The 22,207-nt window shown below is 50.0% G+C and overlaps 2 protein-coding genes across 18 annotated transcripts in view; one reads left to right on the forward strand and one right to left on the reverse strand.

Annotated features, from left to right (window-relative positions):
• The first annotated feature begins 2,254 nt into the window (after window positions 1–2,254).
• Id2 (inhibitor of DNA binding 2) lies at window positions 2,255–15,855 on the forward strand. 3 transcript variants are annotated; one of them, XM_063254434.1, is made up of 3 exons: window positions 2,255–2,715; window positions 3,016–3,079; window positions 15,658–15,855. In XM_063254434.1, exons 1-2 carry the CDS (start codon window positions 2,368–2,370, stop codon window positions 3,070–3,072), a joined length of 405 nt encoding a protein of 134 aa, XP_063110504.1. In that variant the 5' UTR covers window positions 2,255–2,367; the 3' UTR covers window positions 3,073–3,079; window positions 15,658–15,855. The 3 variants fall into 3 exon arrangements, with proteins under 3 accessions (XP_063110504.1, XP_003464992.1, XP_005001559.1); XM_003464944.5 differs by lacking the exon at window positions 15,658–15,855 and adding an exon at window positions 3,867–4,659 and having other exon boundaries at window positions 2,256–2,715; XM_005001502.4 differs by lacking the exon at window positions 15,658–15,855 and adding an exon at window positions 3,906–4,659 and having other exon boundaries at window positions 2,256–2,715.
• Kidins220 (kinase D interacting substrate 220) overlaps window positions 15,414–22,207 on the reverse strand; it is a 71,738-nt gene continuing 64,944 nt past the window's right edge. For 13 of the 15 annotated variants that reach the window (XM_023562949.2, XM_023562948.2, XM_003464941.5 and 10 more), the window contains one exon: window positions 18,434–21,352. In XM_023562949.2, the coding sequence (XP_023418717.1) occupies window positions 20,084–21,352 (1,269 nt within the window). In that variant the 3' untranslated portion in view covers window positions 18,434–20,083. Of the gene's footprint in view, window positions 15,788–17,118; window positions 17,171–18,433; window positions 21,353–22,207 lie in introns of those variants that run through there. The other 2 variants (XM_023562950.2, XM_023562951.2) reach the window with 2 other exon arrangements.

Genomic DNA, 22,207 nt, shown 5'->3' on the forward strand with positions numbered 1-22,207 from the left:
TCACGACCGCCTGCTTGCAAGGCGGGTGCTTATGCCGCTGAGCTAAATCCCCAGCCTAATCTGCGGGCTTTTTAGTACCTTTTAAAGTTACCCCCAAAATGCTCCAATTCGATTGCCCCCTTCCTATCAAGCACCCCCACCCCAAGCATAATTTTAAAGGTGATTTAAAAGCTTGGCCTTGCTGAGACAACTAGTAACGCAGGCCTTTTTTTTTTTTTAAATCATTAACTTATACGCTTTCTGATCCTCAGCAAAACGATCTTTAAATGAATGCAAAACCGCGTAGCTTGCCAATAGAATCGAATTCAACAGGGCCAGGCAGACTGGACTCCATGAGGCAGCTAAAGAAAGCAACACCAGAAAACTTTCACCATATTTAGCAGTTTTACTACAGCAGAATACAAAAAACGATCCTGGGAGAAAGCGCTGCTCAGAACCACAGGGGAAGCACATTAGCATCCAGCCCCAGGCTTCATGCGTGGGGCCGAGAGGCTGTCATGGACGGTAACATACGGTGTCCTTGGGGAAAGCAGAGGAATGTGTGAGGACTGAAGCGCCGGCCATGTCCAAGAATCATAAGTAATAATCTGAGAATCCCAAAGATGTTTGTTTACATTGGCTATTATTGTAAAATAGTCAGAGTATAACATCATGAACCAAAATAATGTCAAAACAAAATCTGTCCCGCTGCGGCAAGGATGTGACAGAGAAACACACACAAAGTACATCAGAAGGCTTGGGAAGGGGAGGGGAGGTCGGAGGGTAAATCATTGCCAGGCTTGATAATCAGGCGACCTGGCTCCTCCATCATTGTGGGGAAGACAGGGATGAGTTAGTGGGCAGGGCCCAGGAAAGGTCTCCATGGCCTCCATTCTCAGCCTTCATTCTCCAAGCTGGAGTGGCTGGGTCTTATGGAGTGACACCTACTGCACTGCCAGCAACGGGGCCTCCCCAGAGAAAAGCCCTAGGGCACGCTGTTGTCAGGGAGGTCAGCCTGGCCCACCAGCCGAGGAATTAATCATTAATTGAAGGAAAAATACCGTTTCCCCTTTAGAGCTTTATTTGCAACCTCCTGGTTCCTTCCTCTTTCTTAAATGTAAAGGGCGCGGAGATGGAGGAAAAAGCAAGATGCTAAGATCATGTTTTCCAGAGTCCTCTAGTGTGTTTTTTACTATGATTTTTACATGACCCTGGTATGATTCCCACCTCCCCAACACACAACCCGTGAATACTCTGCAGTTCTCAGTCAAGCAGGACTTCTTTGTGAATTAAAATATTTGGAGTCTGGAGCTGTAAAGTTATTTAGATCAAAAGGATGAGTTCTCGGGAACTCCAGTGCCTCCGGTACCTGTGTTGAAAGGATTCCAAGTCTCATACATAGTAAAATAATTGCTTAAATAAAGGGAGAAGAGGTGGATGAATGGCTAGGTGTGGGAATGCAACCCCAGAAATCAAGGTTTGTGCGTAATCAGACAGACTCAGTCCCCTGAAGGGCAGTGTGGAAATGCAGTTTCAGTGTGTAGATTGTCCTAAGGATTTCCGAGTCACGGGATGGTTGTAACAGTCCTGCCAGGAGTGGTGTCCCCTCCCCGACTCCCGTGCCCCTTAGCAGTCAGAGCCAGCGTGGATGGACGCGGATTCCAAATGCACTCATCTTACTGATTTGCCAACAATGACTCCTGCTTTGCAAAATCCCACACTAAACCCTTCCCCGAATGCATGCGTTGGTAGGGTTTTTTTTTTTCCTTTAACAAAGTTTTTCCTTGTCTAGAGACGGGACTCACTCTGCACTCGTGGCCTCCAGCAGCACAACTATTGGTTCCCTCTCCCTCTGCTCCTGCAGGGCTGGCTGTGTCCTGAAGCCGTCCCGTGGGCTGCAGGGCATTGTGACATTGTCCCCTGAAGCTGTGACTTTAGGGCTGCTGCGAGCTGCTAGCTTTCGTTGGGGCGCACCCCCCGAGCTAGGGTGCGCATGCATTTAAACTTAAAATCGAGGACGTGCCATACCCTGGCACTGGCCCGCGCCGGGCGCCGGTTTACTGTACTCTATTTACCAGCCCAGCTGGGCTCGCGCAGGCCCCACCCACTTCACGAGGATTGGCTGCGAATGCGGAAGAACCGAGCGTTCACCCCGTTCCCGAACTAGCCAATAGGAGCGCTCCCTCAGCCTGACGGACGCACCGCTTTCCACCAATAGGAACGAAAGAATGGCCGCTTGAATGTCCCCGGCGAGCGCAAATAAAATCCGCCCCGTCGGGCTCGCGCTTCATTCTGAGCCGAGCCCGGTGCCTAGCGCAACTCTCTCTGCAGGCGGCGGCCTGAACTCCAGGGCAACCCGGTTTGTTTCTTCCTCGCCCCGCGATCAGCATGAAAGCTTTCAGTCCGGTGAGGTCCGTTAGGAAAAACAGCCTGTCGGACCACAGCTTGGGCATCTCCCGGAGCAAAACCCCGGTGGACGACCCGATGAGCCTGCTGTACAACATGAACGACTGCTACTCCAAGCTGAAGGAGCTGGTGCCCAGCATACCCCAGAACAAGAAGGTGAGCAAGATGGAAATACTGCAGCACGTCATCGATTACATCCTGGACCTGCAGATTGCCCTCGACTCCCACCCCACGATCGTCACCTTGCACCACCCGAGACCTGGGCAGAACCAGGCGTCTAGGACGCCGCTGACCACGCTCAACACGGACATCAGCATCCTGTCCTTGCAGGTGAGCTCTGCCCCAGTGCCCCGCGCTAGGCACCGGCGAGGCTGTCATTTCTAGGAGCAAGGTCCAGACTGAGTCTTCCAAGGAAGCTAATTCCCTTATTCCCTTAAAAAGTCTTCCTGCAGATTGAGCCGTGCGTGCAATTGCTAGTAAGTTCTGACGTGTGAATTAACGCGTGTAGCGTGCATGGTGGTCTAAACGTGCTTCGTGCAACTTGCTGATGTGTGGATTACTTTAGTGAAAAAAAGAGGCTCTTTTTCCCCTTAAAGACTAACATCGCGCCTTTATCCTCTTCCCCTCTAGGCATCCGAATTCCCTTCTGACTTAACATCAAACGACAGCAAAGCACTCTGTGGCTGAATAAAGGGTGAGTGTTGGTTTGTGTCTCTTAGAGTGCGTGCGCGTGTTTTTGTAATTCGCCCGTGTGAGGTCCCTTGCTCGTCGGTCAAATGTTTTATTTAGTAAATACGTGCTTACTCCCTTGTCATATGTGTGCTAAGTAGTCCTACCAGACAAGAAGGGGCTTGTACCGCTGGTTACTCAAGAGCCCAGAATGTTCCCCAGGGAACTTAGTAAGAAGGTGGCCCGGGGAAGAGCGCGCGCGCGCGCGCGTGTGTGTGTGTGTGTGTGTGTGTGTGTGTGTGTGTGTTGGCTTTTATAGCAAACGTAATTCCTCCCCTGGCTGCTGTTTCTTTCGCCGGTACTATGAGGTGCTAACCTCCGCTGTAATTAATCGTACTGCCACAAATTCCACAGCCATCCTCCTTCACTGAAAGCACAGCCCTGTGATTCTCCCGATGGCCGGGGACCCCTGTGCTCTTTGGCTGTGGGTTCCCAGTCTTCCCTATCTGCTCACTGAAGGGCTGTTTCCAATCAAGTAATTGTTACAAGCAGCAGCCTGGCGCCTGTGAGCACTGCCGCTGGAAATCCAAATAGGAGATTGGGTTGGGAAGTTTTCCCTGGAGTCTCTGTGATTTTCATGTTTAATTTGCGCCTTGGAGGCCGAGTCTGTGTGCTGCATGTGGACGCCAGGGTTCGCAGTGTTTGGTTAAATATTCAAACTGCGGCTTCCTCGGCGGCGCCAGGCTGCCGGCCTCTGCCCTTGGCTTGTGTTCTGTCTGCTAAACACGCCTTTCTCTCCCGATCTTTTGCAGGTGTTCATGACTTTTTTTTCCTTTCTTTTTCTTTCATAGTCTCTCTCTCTCTTTCTTTTTGCACAACAACAAAAACAACAAGTCCGCAGGAACTTATAAGACGCCGAACTTTTCAACCATTTCCAAGAGGACAACAAGTTTGAATGGACATTTTTCAAAAGCAAAATAAGAAGGACAGCTAAGAATAATCATCTTTCCAGGATGTTGTCTGACCTGGACTGTGATATTCGCTATTTATGAAAAAGACTTTTAAATGCCCTTTCTGCAGCTGGAAGGTCTTCTTTATATACTATTCCCACCATGGGGAGTTAAAATCACAAGGAATTGCCCAATCTAAGTAGACTTTGCCTTTTTTCAAAGGTGGAGCGTGATTACCAGAAGGATTCAGTATTCAGTTACTTAAATGAAGTCTTTGGTCAGAAATTACCTTTTTGACGCAAGCCTACTGAATGCTGTGTATATATTTATATATAAATATATATATATATATTGAGTGGAACTTTGTGAACTCTTTAATTAGAGTTTTCTTGTATAGTGGCAGAGATGTGTATTTCTGCATCAAATGTGTAATGCTGTACTTATTCATGCTAAACTTTTTATAAAAGTTTAGTTGTAAACTTAACCTTTTATACAAAATAAATCAAGTGTGTTTATTGACCGGGGATTGCCTGCTTTATTTCAGAGTACCAGTGCTTTGATTTTTATTATGCTATGTTATAACAGAACCCAAATAAATATGAGTTCAAATTTATGTAGACTGTATTAAGATTATAATAAAATGTGTCTGCAGTAATGCCTGAATTCCGGATGATTTTTAAGATCTGTCTTGCATGCCCCAAGCTGCAGTCATTCTCTTCTTTCTTCCCTTATCTCTTTCCGTTTAACCCTTTCTCTTTCCTCTCCTTTCCCACCCATTAAGCCTTCAAGAGACTCTTATCAGACTGTGGCCAGGGCAGCAGTTTGAGGCAAGGGGCCCCGCTGCTGTGTAGGAGTTCTAGGGACTAGAAAGGCTGGACACCTGGAAGCTCTGCTAGTCCTTTGGGAGGGAGGGTCGGAGTTACTAGGGATTGTGATCCTGGATGTCAGAGCAAAGTCACTGTGGAGCCTGGAAAGTCTCTTGGTCTTTTAGGAAGACTCGTGGTAGGGTAATAAACTGCAGATTCAGGAATTAGATAACTCTAGCGGGAGAGGGCAGAACAGTGCCACGGACTTTAGGAACCCAGGGCTTTCTCACTGAGCTACATCCCCAACCATTCTTTTCTTTTTCTTTCTTTCTTTCTTTTTTTTTTTTTTTTTTAAACTTTGAGACATGCAGCCGCGCTGCCTCACCACCAGAGTGCTGGGGTCACAGCCCTCCCGGATCCAGGGCCTGAAGCTGGGCTCTCTTCCACCTGTAGCCACGCAGGCTGCAGAAGACCTGCCCTGGCCGGCAGCTTTCCGAGCCGCTGACTCTGAAATCGCCCTTCACCCTTGACTGCCACCAGGCCTGGGAGGTGAGGGTGGGGAGGAGGGCGCCCGCAGTGCCTGGAAGCCAGGGCCTCCAGGCTGTTTGGGCCGCACCTGGGACCTGTTTTGCACGCGCAGGGACACCCCTGGGTCTCATGCTGGGGGAGGGGCGCCCTGGAAGGCTGATCACGGAGGCCGGGAACTGAGGAAGGAAGGGTGAGACAGGCCGTGCCTCACCTGGGGCCACTTTTTGGGCCAAGCAGGTGTTTGGGTGGCGCCATCGAGTCTGCCCCAGCAGCGGCGCGTTTCCTGACCGCTGACACCGAATCCATCACCGCCGCCGAGGCGGGGCCTCCTCTGCGGGACAGGGCTAGTGGGGCGCTGGCACCCGCGTTCCAGACTGGAGGGAGGACTGCAGCGAGGCTTCGAGGTCGCGGTGCTGCAGCGGCGCCTCAGAGCGGTGGGTGAGCATGCACAGCCCCAGGAAACTGGGGACACGAAGCCAGTCACCTGCATTCGGGCCGGCTGTCCTCACCGTGTGCGTTCAGAGTCCCTGGGAGGAGGAGAGAGGACAGATGGCGCCCTGTCCCCCTTGCTCCAGAGCTGGCTGCAGACCCCAGCTCCCTGGTCGCCCGGACATCCAAGGGCAAAGGGCGTGGCGCATAGGCGACCCCGGCGAGGCGGGCCGCATCCCGCTTCTGCAGGGGCGCCGTTTGCCACGCGCGGGCTGCAACCCGGAGCTACAGCGCCACCTACCGGAGGGGATCTGTGGACGCAGCGCGCCCACTCTGGAGGCCCGCGCCGTGGAGCCAGCACGCCACCTGCTGGCCACCTCTGGAACTGCGGGGCCATGTGCTCAGCGGGAAAAGCGCTATGCAATCGCCAGCTGAGGCAGTCTTTTTTGTCTGACTTTTTCATTTTTTGTCACTCTGTCCTTTTCTTTTTTCTTTTTTTCTAAGTATTGGACCTTGTTGGTTTTTTACTTTTATTATTTTGCGATAAGGTAGAGCCAAGTTACTAAATTGTCATGGCTAGGTTCCAACTTGTGGTCCTCCGCCTCAGCCTCAGTGGTGAGATGACAGGAGTGCAGCACTGCATTTAGCAAATTTGGTAAAAATCTTTTAATCCTTTTTATTGACATTATTTTTCAATGGTCGATTCCAATGATTGCTGTACTCCTAGGGTGGCCATGTGCTTTTGAAATAGTTCTTACACGCGATGTGGTATTTCTTCCTATGGTGCGTCCCCTCCTCTTCCCACACTGCCATTATGGGGAGATTGGGAAGAGCACTTGCCTTGCCTCACTTGAAGGGTGACCCAAAGACAGAGCATGTGTAAATTTTAAAGATTACAGCAAAGCACACATTGCCCCGAATCCCCCTCCAAACCCTCCCCTCGGTTTGAACGCACCCATCCCAGCATCCTCGCCGCTCTCTGCAGAAGCTCTGGAGGCCTCTTTGCACGGGTCTTCATGAAGTGGGATCAGAAATACACCAAGTTCCGTTGTCGAGAGCCATCGAGGGAAAGGCAGTTCCTAAAAGCAGAACGAGATGTCCTCATCCGCTTTAGTCACCAAATCTGACACTGTGTGACCTTTGACTCCTCCCCAGAGTCAAAAAGGGAAAAGTTTTGGGTCCACTCCGGACCCTAAGGCAGCCAGGACAGTGCAGCTGAAGATCCTCCAGAGAGGACGCCAGCGGTGGGCTGGGTGGGCCCAAAGCGAAGATTCGGGGGTTCTGGCCACGCTGCTTTCTGCTGTGATGATTTTTTTTTAACCTGAACACTCATATTTCTGATCAACATGTACACGTGAGCACACTCTCTTCTTAGGCCTGGGTCTTGGTTTTAGAACTCCCTGCACAGAGTTAGAAATTTGGTTTTATACACACACAGTTTTCTGAGCTCTAAATTAGTTTCTTCAGCTCTGCAGCTGAAGTTCGGAACCCACAGTTCTTCATACTTTTTGTCTCAAAAGCTCCGTGGAAGCAAGGCAGCCCCTGAAAAGGAAAGGCCATAATTAATGTTCTAATTTAATCCTAGCTGATTGAGTCAATCTGATTTAAACGTGCCTTGACCAGGAGGGAAATCTCCGGATAAACTTGTCAAGTTCAGATTTGTGGCTGACGGTGACTGACACTGACGGGCCCCATGGTTTATCCCTGGCATTTCCACGGACGGGAAAAGCAATTCAGAGTCACAGGAGGGGAGGAATGACAGATGGGACTCTCCCTGATGATGCACCATGGCTGGACAGACAGAGAACACTGCTCATGAAATAGAGAACACATGCTCTGGGAGGCTGAAGCAGGACGCTTGCAGTGAGTTCAAGGCCGGCCTGTGTTACAGAGCCAGACATTGTCTCAAAACAAAACCAAACAAAACAGGGCCAAAGGAAAGGACATTTCCCAGAGGAGCTTACCAAGGAACGATATAGCCACTACCTGTGAGGGAAAAGAAAAAAAGCCAAATTAACTCTTAGAGCACTGGGCAATGTGCCGCGTGTTGACCTGAGCTCAGCATCCTGTGCATAAGCACATTAAGCGATCTTGTTTTACGTTTAATTGGTGTTGTTTCTCTTAGGATTTCAGTAGCTGTAATTACTGTATGGTGTTGAATGCTAAGGTGATGTGCTTCACTTACGTTTTGACTGTTAGTGCAAAGACTCAAAATTAATCTTTCTTGTTCTCAAAACTTTCAGCCTTTCCAAAACAGGCAGTTTCAGTTTTAAAATTTCCTGCAAAAGTGCTTTCCTTTACTCTTAAACATTGGTCCACCTTTCATTTATCACTGAGATAGTAAAAACTGATTTTGCTAAATTTATGCACACTTTTATTTACATGTAGAGGGGGGAGCCAGGAGAGGTGGCACACACTTGTCATCCCAGCACTCGGGAGGCTGAGGCAGGAGCACTGCCGGAATTCAGGGCCAGCCTGCTGCATAGACGGCCAGACCCTGATTCAAAAACAGACAGAAAGGGGCTGGGGATTTAGCTCAGCGGCATAAGCGCCTGCCTTGCAAGCAGGCAGTCGTGAGTTCCATCCCTGGTACCGATAAAAACGAAAAAGACCAAAAAAAAAAAAAAAAAAAAAAAAGACAGAAAAAGAACTCAGGGCTGCTCAGAGGGCTGGGACCCACCATGGACAGCGCCTCTCTCGGCCTGCAGGCTGGGGCAGAGCAGCCTCGGCGCAGGGCCCTGTAGCCTGGCCTGGCAACATTTGCTCCAAATGGCAGGGATAAGTTTGGCCCGCGCAACTCCCCCGAGCTTCTCTTTCTTTGCCACTGTAGCGCTCGATTTAGGAGCGAGGCTGGCATTTCCTTGAGCTGCTGAGACGCTCGATGTCACGGTTCTGGGTCTTTTTTAGCTATAGCCAAGATACTTCCAACGGATTGGACCCTGGGCCCTTGGTGTCCTGGGGGACAGGCGTGCAGCAGGGGACACTCCCTGCCCATCGCCCAGTGAGTGCCCCAAGGGTGGTTCGCAGTGCCTGGAGTACCTGACCTGTGTGCGGGGACGCCAGCCTCTACGTCTGGAGATCTGACGGTATAATCTCTATTACATTGAATAGTGTGACAATATAAATCATGAGTAATATAAACATATGAAATGTGCGTTTTTCAGGTACACACGGAAACTACCCTTGCCTCTGTAGAATGTGTTCGTCTGTGTGACTTTATTGTCAGTCACGGGGATGGAACCCAAAGCTTTCCCAAGGAGCTACATCCCAGCCTTTTTTACTTTTTATTTTGAGACAGGGTCTCACCAAGTCATTAAGTTGACCAGGCTGGGCTTGAATTTGCGATCCTCCTGCCTCAGCCTCCCAGAGTGCTGAGATAACAGGTGTGTACTACCACACCCAGCTAGGATATGTATACTTTTTGTGTATATGTATACATATGTATATGATTTCCATACATAATTTATATGTGTCATATGTGTGTAATTTCTATGTAGGAAATCATGCTATTAAATGTTTAGATTTGAAACGATTATTACAGTAATAAACAAACAAGTTAAGTGAAATGAATTTCCAGGATTATAGAAGTTCTTCCTCTCTGTCCCCCACCCCCAAGATAGGTACAGCTGGCCGGTAGGGATACTTTTAATACTGGAAATGTACGGTGGTCTTCAACCTCATAACTGAAGGGGACACCCTCCAAATCTTAGTGATTGGCTGAAATAAACAAAGCACATATCCTGGACGGGCATGTAATCACAGAACTTGGGAGGCTGAGGCAGAAGTATCTCTGTGAGTGCCAGGCCAGCCTGGGCTACATAGCAAGTTCATGACCAGCCTGCACTACAGAGTGAGACCCTGTCTCTAAAACCAACCAAACAAAAGTTCTGGAAATGTTAGCCACACCCTAGGTCAGTTTCTTCTGTCCCTCCCATGGTAGTCCAGGCAGCAGCCCCAGGGTGCTGAGGCTCCGTTACCAGTGCATCGGTGACACAGAGGAAAACTTCTTACTGCAAATTACAGTGACGGCATCTGACAAGGAAGCCACCTCTCTCTTCACTGTGAATTTTAAGGAACTTTTTGGTGGGGGTGAGTGGGGGTTGGCAGCAATCAGATGGTGAAAGGATTATTATTTTTTTTTTTTTGGTGCCAGGCAATTGAACTCAGGACCTGGAGCTTGCAAAACAGGTACTTATGCCGCTGAGCTAAATCCCCGGCCCCCTTCCTTGTTTTAAGACAAGGTCTTGCTATATGGCCCAGCCTAACCTCAAATTCATGGCAACCCTCCTGACTCAGCCTCTTGCGTGCCAGCTCAAATTTTTATCTGCTTAAAGTCTGCAAAATTAATTCTTACACAAAATAGCTACACTACTCTCTTAAATATATTCACTGAAATAGCATCAGTTGATGGCCATGATCAGCCATACTTAAAACATTTCTTCTTCCTTGTAAGCAGGCAGTTGTGAGTTTGATCCCCGGTACCAATAAAAAGGAAAAAGACCAAAAAAAAAATTTCTTCTTTAGAAGTAAAATCTTTCATTTTTCCCCCTCTCTCTGGTGTTTCTTTCCATCTTTCCCCACAAAATTTTGTTCTACATGATGCAAGTTTGCATTTGAAAGTTATTTATTAATTGTGTTTCCACAGTGCTAGAGAAATTAAAAATGTTTTGTTTTGAGTGACCATAAATCCTTCTTCAACACCTAGTGTTTGTTATAAACACAAAGATAATATTTTACAAGAAGTCTCTTAATGAGATAAGAATGTTTTGCAGTTATTCTAACTTTCTGTGGATGCATAGTTTTAAATGAGCAGGAGTTTGGCATGAATTTTATTCCTGCTTTTTAAAAAAATTGTTCACATATAAGTGCCAAGAAATTTTATTCACCAAAATAAGTAGATGGAAATGAAAGCAGTTTTTAATGAAATGGTGTCACTGAATCTTTAAGCTTCCAAATGATATGCTGGAGGCTGCATGGTGATTCATCATCAAACATTAGTTGTCAGTATCCTCTCCAAGGGCAGCTCAAGGACATCTGCCTTCAATTTTATTGAGGGTAAAGAACTTGAAATTACTTGGCTGGAACATTTTCCAGTCCTTCTGAGTCTTTTTCCATTTCTGGGAATTATGGAAAAAAGACCTTACCAAGATTTATCAAGTAACTATTAATTTTACCTTTTACTTCTTCACTGAACTGCATACAAACTAGAAATATCAATTCTTTCAAGAAGTTTTTTCTCAAACATTTTTGATAGAATGCTTATCTTATGTGCTCTATAAATAGCTGGAACCACAGAAATTGCTTAGATTATTATGCAAAATGTCCCTATTAAAAAATCCTCATTATGAAACAAATCAACCCATTCAGATTTACTTCTTAACATTAAAAGAACTAACTTTGGCCAGGTGAGGCTGCACACTCTGGGAGGCTGAGACAGGAGGAGTGCAAATTCTAGCCACACCTGGGCAATTTAGTAAGACCGTCTCAAAATAAAAAATAAAAAGAGCTGGGGATGTAGCTCAGTGCAAAGGTCTTGGGTTCAATCCCCAGTACTAAAAACAAAGAAAAATACCCACTATTTTTCAATTCAGAATTCAAAGAAACATGTCAGTATGGAAGTTTCCCTTATCTGCAGAGGATGCCTGGAGTCAGAGAGAACCAAACACTTCATGTGCTGTTTTCTTCCATACATAGAGATCTGCTAAGGCAGGAGATTGAGGTGTATAGCAAAGGGGCTGGGCAAACAGGCATGACCTGTCAGTCACCAGAACCTGTCAGTCACGGCGGGAGGCATGCGCAGAACACCTTCCGAAGCCTGCGCAGGACTGCGGGATCTGACGTCCATCTGCTGACGGGACTAAAGAGGGCTGCCTTGGGGCCTCTGCCCAGTGGCTTCCTTCTCTCCCTAGGCGGTGGTCTACTGTTGTCCCACACTTCTGTTCTTCAGGGCGTTTCTTTGTCTTTAGACACTTCTTTTTTTCCCTACTGTTACTATTGGTAACTATATGGCTCGGTTTTTCAGCTGTCCTTCTCTGCAGGGGGACCCCTGGGTACCCCAGCACCCAGTAACACTAAGATAAGGCTCATCTTGGAAAGGGAGACCCTGGTGGGGGTGCAGCTCAAAGGCACAGCGCCTGCCTGGTGAGCATGTGGTCGTGACTTAGATCCCCGTACCCAAAATTAATAAAGAATTGTTAAAAACTTTTCATAAAAGAACAAAAAAAAAAAAAAATGAGGGGCTAGAGATTTAGCTCAGTGGCATAAGCACCTGCCTTGCAAGCAGGCGGTCGTGAATTCGATCCCCGGTACCGGAAAAAAAGAAAAAGAAAAAAAAAAAAAAACTTTTCATAAACAGGTCCCTGCACGTGATAAATGATAATTAAAAATGAACGAGAAAAAGGTAGTAATATACCATGATAAAAATATATAAGACTGACTCTAGAATGTGTTACTTGATATTTTCTGACAATCATTGGTCAGGTAAGTGTGAAGCTGCTGGTAAGAGGGGCCTATTGGTAAAGGAAGAACCAGGCCACCCAGCTCGCAGTGGACAGCCCGAGGGGACTTTCTCCCCAGTGATTCACATTCTGTGTTTTATGTTTTGTTTAGGCAGGGTCTCACCCTGCAGCCCAGGCTGACCCCGGCCCACAGTGTCCTCCTCCCTCTGCCTACCGAGTGCAGGGCTCACAGGTATGCGCCCCCACATGCTGCCTCCATCTCTCAGGGATATTCCAAGCTCGGGAGATGCCTGGGTGGTGGCATAGGCCCTGGTGACAGCCAACAGAAGGACAAGCAGACCAACCCTTTGCATGTGCCTTCCCAGGAGTGTGTCTCAGGAGCTCGCTATGACAGCCCCTCCTGAGGCAGCCCACATCCCCATGTCCTGTGGCCTCATAGGTGGACACCTAGTCAGGGTGGACAGCAGGACTCAACCATTCCCCACCACACATGGACAGCTTGCACTCACATTTGCCAAGCAAGTGTCTGCACCCGGGAGAGCCCTGGCAGAGCTGCTGTGTAACCTCAGTGCTTTCTCAATATGATGGCTAATGGCTGACTTCTGGAAACTGCCCGAACTCCTCTGGACTCTGGCCTCAGCCATGCCTGCACTGCCAATACAGACAGGACAGGCTGGCCAAGGGTCACCAGGGCCAGGTGGAAGAGTTGTGTTAAGTTGTTCAGCACCTTCTCCAGGTTTAAGTGAGGTCACTACACTGAAACCTCTAACAGACTGTGTAACAAAGCAGTTTATTTGGTTAGAATCTCCCAAACTCACTGACCACCAAGCCAAAGGTTTAGTTTATTAAACCCAGGGCCTTCACACTAAGTTACATCCAGTCATTTTTAAACCTTTAAGTTGGCCAGGCTGGGCTTCAACTTGTAGTCCTCCTGCGTCAGCCTCCCAGAATGTTGGGGATTTAGGCTCACATCACCACGCCTCCTCAGAACTGTTTCTTCAGGGTGGTGTTGTCTCTAAGTGACACGTCCTACCGACTGGGCAGATCCTACTTTCTGCAGAGCATCCCGAGGGAAAGGGATGCTGAGCATCCCTCAGCAGCAAACCCGGCAGCCAACTGTCCGAAGTCTTCCTCTGCACGCCCATCCAAGCAGCCTGGTAGTGAGTCACACAGCGCTGCCCATCGACGCAGCCCCTGCCCGCTTCAGAATACGTGGCGACCTGGCAGCTTCCCCACACCACAGATGGCCGGGGACCCAGTGGGCACTCCTGGGACTCCGGCGTGTGCAAGCGCCGCATGGCATCCGGGGAAGCTGTAATTTTCCAGGGCAAACTTTGACACTTTGTTTCTGGGTCACAGAGAAAACATCACCTTCCATCACCAATGACTGCTTTCCTCAAGTCGAGGCTATTTTTGTCCAGTTTCCTTTGAAAAACCAGAACACTAAGCTTCTGATTTCTCCACTCATCAAAGCTGCATTATGGATTTTAAAGTCTTATCTTGTATTAATGGTGTTTTCTACAAGATGTGATACTCACAACAAACTCTTCAGTTGTTCTTCCTGTACTTGGCTTTGTTAGTTTTGTTTTTGCAGATGTCTCGCTATGCAGCCTACACTGGCTTCAAACTCTCGGCAATGATCCTCCCCTCTTAGCCTCCCAAGTGCTGACACTGCAGGGGTACACCACCATGCCTGGCTCACATTCGACATCACTGTAGGCCCATCGAGTCCCTTTCTTGGTATTTCAACTTTGCATGAGAACCTGACTTCACACACAAAATCCTGCCATTCCTGGCTCCACACAACGGTCACCTGCTTTCACATCAATGCATAACCATTCTTCTGCTTGGTAACGCTCCTGGTACGGGATTAATTTACACAACATCAGGATTAACTCAGCTGCAAGTTGAAACAAGTTGCCGCATGCTAGAAAAGTCTGTGCCTAGATTTTTCAATTTACCAACAAAGAACGTTGAGCTAAATCCACAGTTGTTTTTTGGTACCAGAATTTGAACTCACAACCTTGCACTTGCCAAGCAGGCACTTATGCCACTGAGCTAAATCCTCAGCCCTCACAGTTCTCTATGGAGAACTTTATATTTTACTAAATTCAGGACTCTTACGAGTTAACTAAGAACTTTTTTTGTACGGAGGACTGAGCTGCATCCTACCTCCCCACCCCTTTTTACATTTTATTTCAAGACAGGGTCTCCTTGAGTTGCCCAGGCTGGTCTTAAACTTGTGGTCCTCCTGCCTCAGCCTCCTTGAGGTCTGGAATTACAAGTGTGTACTACCATCCCCAGCACCTGTTACATGTTCTTAAGAGGCGCATTTCTTTTCTGTCTTTCACATAAAATGAAGCCCATAGAACTTAGGACAGTAGGTTAGTACTTCAGGCAAATAATTCTGTTCAGCACAGGGACATTTATGGGGACTCCCTGCACACAGGAGGGGCAGGACTCAGTGACGGCAGAACTGTCTTCACACTCTGTGAGCCAAGTGTCCCTTCACCCAGGCAGCACCTGAGAACCGAGCTCACCACTATGCCAGGGCAGTGGAAGGGCGCAGGGCAGATGCACTCATTGGCCCTCCAGACGTGACTCCTACTTACTCCCGCCGCAAGTCTGCAGGAAACATACTGGGCCTTTAGCTGGCTACAGTTAGGGAGCTCATGTTTGCAAAGTGACTCATACTTTGCATAAGCATTGGGTAAGTAATACAAATTATGGAAGGAATCCTCTTTACCACTTTTATTTCAAGACAGGCCCTTGCTAACTTGTGACCCTCCTACCTCAGCCTCCACAGTGCTGAGGTGACACGTGTGTGCTACTCCACCTAGCTTACTCAAGTTTTACAGATGAAGGGATGCAGGCCAATGAATAGATAATGAGGAAGACCCAATGCAGGGCTGGTCAGCCCAACTCAGAGACCCTGACCCAGGCAGCATCTGCCCAAGTGCAGTATGGTGTCACTGTGTGCCCAGGGGATAGAGCTGGGGCGGTGGCCAGAGAAACCCGACACACAGCGAATGCAAGGTCAGGTGCACTGGGGCAGCAGCAGGAGAAAGCCTGGCCTTGCTTGGGGGTAAATTGGGAGCAGAAAGTAACCAGCCACCAACAGAAGGAAACAGGCAGCTGAGTAGAAGGACCTGGGGGAAGGAGGAAGAAATCACACTGGCACTCAGCACTCAAAGAGAACAGCTTGTTTCAACACAAAGAGCTGCGTCGGTGGGAAACACAACAGGGTCTGCAGATGAACAGGGCAGCAGTCCTCATGGTGCAGTGCGGCTCCAGGACAGACGGATGATGGGTGGCAACCCCACTGACTGCGGCCGGGCTCCAGGGTGTCGCAGGCTGAGCCTCCCGAGGAGCCGCCAGGCGGCAGTGGTGGCAGCGGGCTCTGAGTGCAGATGCCATCTTCTTTCCCTGCAGGGTTCTGGAGAGGAAGCCGTGGTGCGGCACGAGCGAGCAGAATGAGGAGACGGGAGGTGCCACGGGGCCCTGATGCCTTCAAAGAAACGATGCAGTCAGCGCGGGCTGTCACAGTGCACGTCAAGGCGGCCTTAAAGTGGTGGCATTTGAATTTTTACATGTATTTTTTCAAAGTAAATTTTCATTCATCCATCTAAATGACTTATTTTGCTGTTATCACCCATTTTGTTAGATCCCAGGAAAACCAAGGAAGGGTCCCTGATAGTACTAGGAAAAAACAACACTACCAAGACCTTACGTGTTATGTCCGGGAGCATATTTTGAGACAGGCTCTCACTGTGCAGTTCAGGCTGGCCTCAAAATCCCAGTGGTCCACCTGCCTCAACCTCCGAGTGCTGGGTTGCAGGCGCACACCACCACCTACCTGCCAGGCACCTCCTCAGTGAGGCCAAGAGAGGCCTCCGAGGAGACCTGCAGCCAAGTCCTGTCGACTGTCCAAGCCAGACCCCTGTACCCCACATGGGGTGCACAGTGGCCCTACCCATTACAACCTGACAGAACTATGCTTTTTGCCAGTTTTGGGCTTTGGTCAGATATTTACTGGCTTTTAAAAAGTTCTCCATTAAAGGCTATGGAAATACAAGCCGGAACCTCTCACTGGTTTCTGACACTTGTCTTGCAGCTGAGGTCTTCACTCAGAAGCCTGGACACTGTACTGTCCCTGGGTGGGGACTCAGGCCCAGGCAGAGATGTGGCCTCCACCATAGGGCTGCAGGGCATTGGTTGGTAAGCTGTGCCACTCACTGGCCTCAGGATTCTGCACCTTAGATTTGCATGGTCTGCAGTGCTGACCTGCCTGCTCTCTGATCCTGTCCAGGTCACCTACAACTGCTCATACTGTACAGCACCCTCTATTTTTTTGGTATCAGGAACTGAATTCAGGACCTAGCACTTGTCAGGCAGGGCTGTACCACTGAGCTATATCTTCTGCTCCTGGATTTTTTTTTTTTTTTTTTTTTTTTGAGACAGGGTCTTGCTATGCAGTGTAGGCTGGTCCTGAACACTCTATGTAGCTCAGGCTGGCCTTGAACTCCTGCCTCAGCCTCTCAAGGGCTGGGATTACAGGTGTGTGTCACCATGCCCAGGCATCCTTCTATTCTTACAAATTCTCCACTCCCCCCAATGCCTCACTGTCCCAGACCAGAAACACCCATCCGGGATCTTCCCAGGCCCTGGGTCAAGTTGTGCCCTCTGGGTGGCAAGAAGTTGCCAGAAGCCACCTGCCCACGCCACCGCCCAGTGACAGTGACACAGCCAGGCCTGTGGCTCCATCTCAGGGTCACTGAAGCCCTTCCACTGGGAGGGACAGTGGTTCACTTCCTGCTATTGTTTAGGAAGCCTCTTACCAAGCTCTAGCAGAGGGGTGGAGCATACCAATCGTGTCAGCTAATTCTTACGTACCTTAATCCGGGTCCTCGGAGGAGCTATCTATGTCAAGGATGGCATGTTCCTCCTAGGCATGAAAAGTTCAAAATTATACAAGGCTTTCAAGTCTCCTTATTTAGTCGGCCTCAACCAGGGATTCTCAGCCTCTGAAAAATGATGTATCACTAAAAAGCCATCAAGTGCTCACTTACAGTCACCCAGTCACTTCCTGCCTTCCAGCTCACTCAGGGAATGACGGCAAAAGGGAATGACGGCAAAAGGGAAGAGCCCATGAGACCAACATCAAGCGTTGGCCACAACAGCAAATGTTGCTGCTTCTTCCCTACCACCTGTGCTTCTCCCGGAATCTCTTGCTGATAAACAAAGCAGACAACCGCGCCCGCTTCCCTTCTCCCCGGGAGCTGGGAGGAGTTGGCCAGGAGGCAGGATGTCCTAAGCTCTGTGATTCTGCTACACAGGCTGAGAATTCCTGGTGTAACCAGACATTCTGCCATCTCCAAGACTTTGAGAGTTAGTACAGTGCTTTAGACAGGAAGAGAAAGAGTTCCATGCCGTTCAAAACATTCTGGTGATTAGTAAGGCAAATGATCACACATCTTTTATTGCAGCACTGGGATATACATGAGAAGGTATATGGCCTTCTTGAGATCGAGATGCAAATATACTTCTGAAATTACTTGCATGGGTAATTAAAATCACCCTGATTGCTGCGTAAACAAATTTCATGTACGGAAAATGCAACCTGAAGACAGATCTTTCTTTGTGGTTGGAGAAACCATTCCCAGCACAGTGAGCAGCTTCTCAGGCCTTTGGCCCGGGGAGCTGACTGGACGCCACACAGACTGAAATGGCTTCTCTCCGTGGCCACCCCTTGGGCCACACAGGTGGATCAGGCTCGGGAGGTTCCACTCACAAGCCCAGTGAATATGGTCTGCCTGATCCACAGGGAGGCCACACAGCTATACAGCCCCAATTTCCTGTCATGCCCCACTGCATGTGTGATGCACACTAAGCAGTATTCTCTCTCTCTCTCTCTCTCTCTCTCTCTCTCTCTCTCTCACACACACACACACACACACACACACACGGATCCAAAGGCAGAGAGTGGGCCTCAGTGACCCGTCCAGCTCGCTGACTTCCTGTGGGAGCAGAAGGGCAAACCTGCCGTGGAGCCGTGGACAGCCACTGTGTCACTGCGGCCATCCCAAGTGCAGGCGCTGGGTGGGTAGTGTAGGTCCCCTCCAAGGGCCTCGACAGGCAGTGGGCGACACTGCCAGAGACCTGGCTGCTGCTCCTGGCTGAAAGTCATGGACTCCATACATGGTCGAAGTGAGTACACAAAGGACTTTATTTTTAATAAACATGACAGTCGTCATCAAGGCCGTGAATAAAGACGCAGGGGTCTGCATGGCATGCATATTTTTATTGTCTTCTGAATCTATGTGTGTGCTTGGCCTCCAGCACTAACGTTGCCAGCTGCACAGAGTGGAGCTGCCAGCAGTGGGGAGCCTCAGTGGGAAAGCATGAGGAATCATCGGTAATCACGCCAACCGGACAGCACCATGGACAAGAACACTCAACTGCCCAGGCTGTGCCTGCAGCAGCACCTGCCCTCCTGGGAGCCTAATGTATGTGCTACAGAGCATGCAGGACACTCTTCACGGACACCCACAATGCACTCCACCGCGTGGCGGCATGCAAGTGGCCGGCCCAGCAGGTGGCTTCCTCAGTACAGGGGCCTCGGTTTGCAAACTTCACTTGCTCTACAATTTTCAGAGATGATGGCCACATTCCAACTAAGTTCACATGTTTGTGACCTGATGCACACTTCGCAAGCAAAAACCAAATTTTGCCAAATGCTTTTCTTTGTAAACAAACCAAAAACTGTTTGCAAACAAAAGCATTTGTGAATCGAGGCACCTCTGTGCATTGCTAAGAACCCAGCAGGAGACAAACATCACACAAGTAATACTACAGCTAGGTCACCCCATATGTGTGACATCACCATCTACTATGCAACCCACACCTGCATGCACAGCCAGTCAACCTTGCCCCACAAGTCACTTGGAGAGAAGCGTCACCGTGTTGCCAGGGGGTCCCGCCCGGGTCCGGCCTCAGCGGGAATGTCAGCATCGAATCTCACGGTCACTCAGGATGAGCTTCCTTCTCCTCTGTGTTTTCATGCTTGCATGTTATTCTTAAGTGCTTTTCCTTTTCCCCAGTATTCCTCCAGGGCTTCAGGGCTGCTTTAGGAACAGATGAAAGAAGCGAGCTCTCTCCTGATGTAGATGATGTCTATGTAACTCACTGGGTGCCAGGAACACCACTGGCATCGGCGCTTGCCCTTCGACTCCCTGGCCAGCTCCAGGAACCTTCACCACTCAGCTCTCAGAGGGTTGGCACGCAATGGACGTGAGCCGTGAGCACTTAGGGCAGTGCTGCAGTGGAGGAATACTTGGACCGATCGCACCCTCTCCTCTGCACTCCTGACAGCATGACAGCCCAGGGACTTGGGGATACCAGGACTGAACCCCAGGGCCTCCACATGGAGCCCTTTGTGAGACAGAATCTGGCTGAGTTGCTGAGTAGCCAAGGCTGGGCTTGAACTCTGTCCTCCTGCTTCGCCTCCCAAAGTGCTGGGACTACCGGTGTGTGCTACCATGCCAGAATTTTCTTACCAATTTCTAAAGCCTTGGTCATTACATATTTTCTACTTCAAATTTAACACCTCTCTGACGAGCACTGCTACTACGAGAATGAACTCAGGTTCCTAACCTACTAAGCACAACTCTGGACCCTGCACGTTCCTCTCACGACAGCCCCAGGGGGAAAGCCGGCTGCCGCTTCATGATGCCAGGACTCAACATCTGACGAGCACATGCGCTGCAAAAGGGACCCTGGCACTTTGCAGACGAGGCCGTTTCAGCACTTTTGAGCCGACTTTCCCTGCAGAGCTGTCTCGAAGGAGCCTGGTGCAGCCTCACAGGATGCTCTCTCTCTCTTCTCCAAAGCCTGTGCTGTCGGCCGGAGCCCCTGTGTGCAGCTCTCCAGGCTCCTGGGGGAGCCGGGCATAGCTGGGGCGCTGGCCGCGCTTGTGCGGCAGGCTCTTGAGATTCTCATTCTGCAGTGCAGGAGTGGTAGGGTTGGGGCCAGGCCCGGGCCTCAGCAGGCCCTGGGAGCTCTCCCGCATCCCATCCGGGTCATCGAACACCTGGCCAGCTCTGTTGGCGGGTGCAGAGTTGTTGTTGAGCGTGACGGTGCTGGGTGTGCGATTGAGGTTGTAGGCTCTGGGGCAGGTGGGCCAGCCCTCCTCGGGGCTGCTGGCCAGGAGGCTGCACTCAGAGGGGCTCTTTTTGTCCTCTGAGCAGATAGACATGCGTGCCAGCACGGGCTCCTGTAGGCTGCTCAGGCTGTGGGGCAGCCCACGCCGCATGCCGCGCCCGTCGTCCTCCAGCTCGATGAGGTTGGCCCGCTCCAGCCGTGCACTGTCCACTGCCTCACTGTGCAGGGAGTGATTGGGTGAGCTCTCGCTGGAGCGCACGCCCGAGTCCGACGAGTCTTTCTTGTCCAGGAGTGCATCCGACAGGTATTCCTTGGCCTTGATGAAGGTGCGGATGGGCTCAGCGCCGTGTTCCGGAGATCGGGCTGCCCGCTCGGCCTTGCCCTCAGCCTTCTTGTCCTTGTCTTCACGCAGCAGTGGCGTATGGTCTGACTCCTCAGGCCCCGATTCGTCCTCGTCACTGGGCAGCTTCTGATAGCGCAGTCCACCGCCCTTCAGCTTCAGCTCAGTCTGGAAGAGGCTGGGCCTCTCAGAGCTCTTCCGGCCCGGCAGCAGCTTGCTGCCTGCCTGCTCAGACTTCTCGTCCTCCTCGGTGATGGGGTCCAGGGGTGATGCATCACTTGTGGACACGCCTGATGACGAGTAGTCCAGCACATCCGCCCTCTTCATCAGGAGCGACTTCCGGGCCTCGTCTGGCTTGGGCTCGCTCTCCTTGCCTCGATCCGGCTCCAGGTTGGGGTGGGCCATGCCCCCTGACGGGCTCTGCCCCGAGTAGTAGGCACTGTGCGGGGAGGAGCGGCCACTGGCCCCAGCGGGCCCTGCACCCCCTTCTAGCTGCGACATCTGCGCAATGTACTCCCGATAGGCATCACGGTACTCGGCCTGCACCTTGTCCGTGAGTTTGGAGATCTCGATGCTGGAGTCCTGGGAGTTGAGACTCGACAGGCTTGGGGTCCGGCGAGTCTGTGACTGTGGAGACAGGGGAAAGATGCAGGTGAGGAAGGGCTCGGGAAGCAGTGCCAGCTGAGGACAGATGCCTCTAAACCACACCCAAAGGCCCAGTTCTTCTGAAGGAGTCTGCCTGAACCCTGCTGACACAGCGTGAGTGCAATGAGGTACTAAACCCTTATCAGGAGGCTGGACAAAATCTTAGCCTCAGTTTACCTTTAACATCTAACAGCAGAATTAAAGACCAGGCCAAGCAATCTTAGCACTTGCTTTTGCAGCTTCAGATTTCTAATGATGTTTAAGACATGGTTGCTTTTTTCTATAAATTCCTCTTGGAAGTGACAAAGAGGGTAACAGTTAAAACAACACACTCTAGGGGCTGGAGACACAGCTCAGGGGCACAGTGCCTGCCCAGCAGGTACAAGGCCCTGAGTTCCATTCCCAGTACCAAAAAAAACTTCTTCAAGGTATAGTAAGAGACTTTCTCAACTTGTATGGTGCAAAGTCTCCTTAAGTCTCAGTTTAGAGGAAGAAAATGTACTCAACTACCAGAAGAAAAAGGAGGAGAGAAAAAAAGGAGGAGGAGGAGGGGAGGGTGTAAAGATGGAGGAGGAGGGGGCAGGGATCGGGAGACAGAGGCGGAGGCAGGCAGCTGGACCTGCTGATAGAGGAATGGCAGGGGCTGGAGAGGGCCACGTCCCCAGGCATCTTCTGTGCAGACTGGCATCAGATGGATGGCAAAACAATCCCATCCTCATCAGATTTGGGTTTGGAAAATATAAAAATGCCATTTTTCATAGGAATGTTATTTATGTTAACACACTGTGATGTGACTTCATCTCAAATACATCATCCACATGAAACACTTCATTTGTG

Source organism: Cavia porcellus, unplaced genomic scaffold, assembly GCF_034190915.1.
Source record: "Cavia porcellus strain 051 isolate PalLab524CR breed Dunkin Hartley unplaced genomic scaffold, mCavPor4.1 scaffold_8, whole genome shotgun sequence".
NCBI classification, from domain to species: domain Eukaryota; kingdom Metazoa; phylum Chordata; class Mammalia; order Rodentia; family Caviidae; genus Cavia; species Cavia porcellus.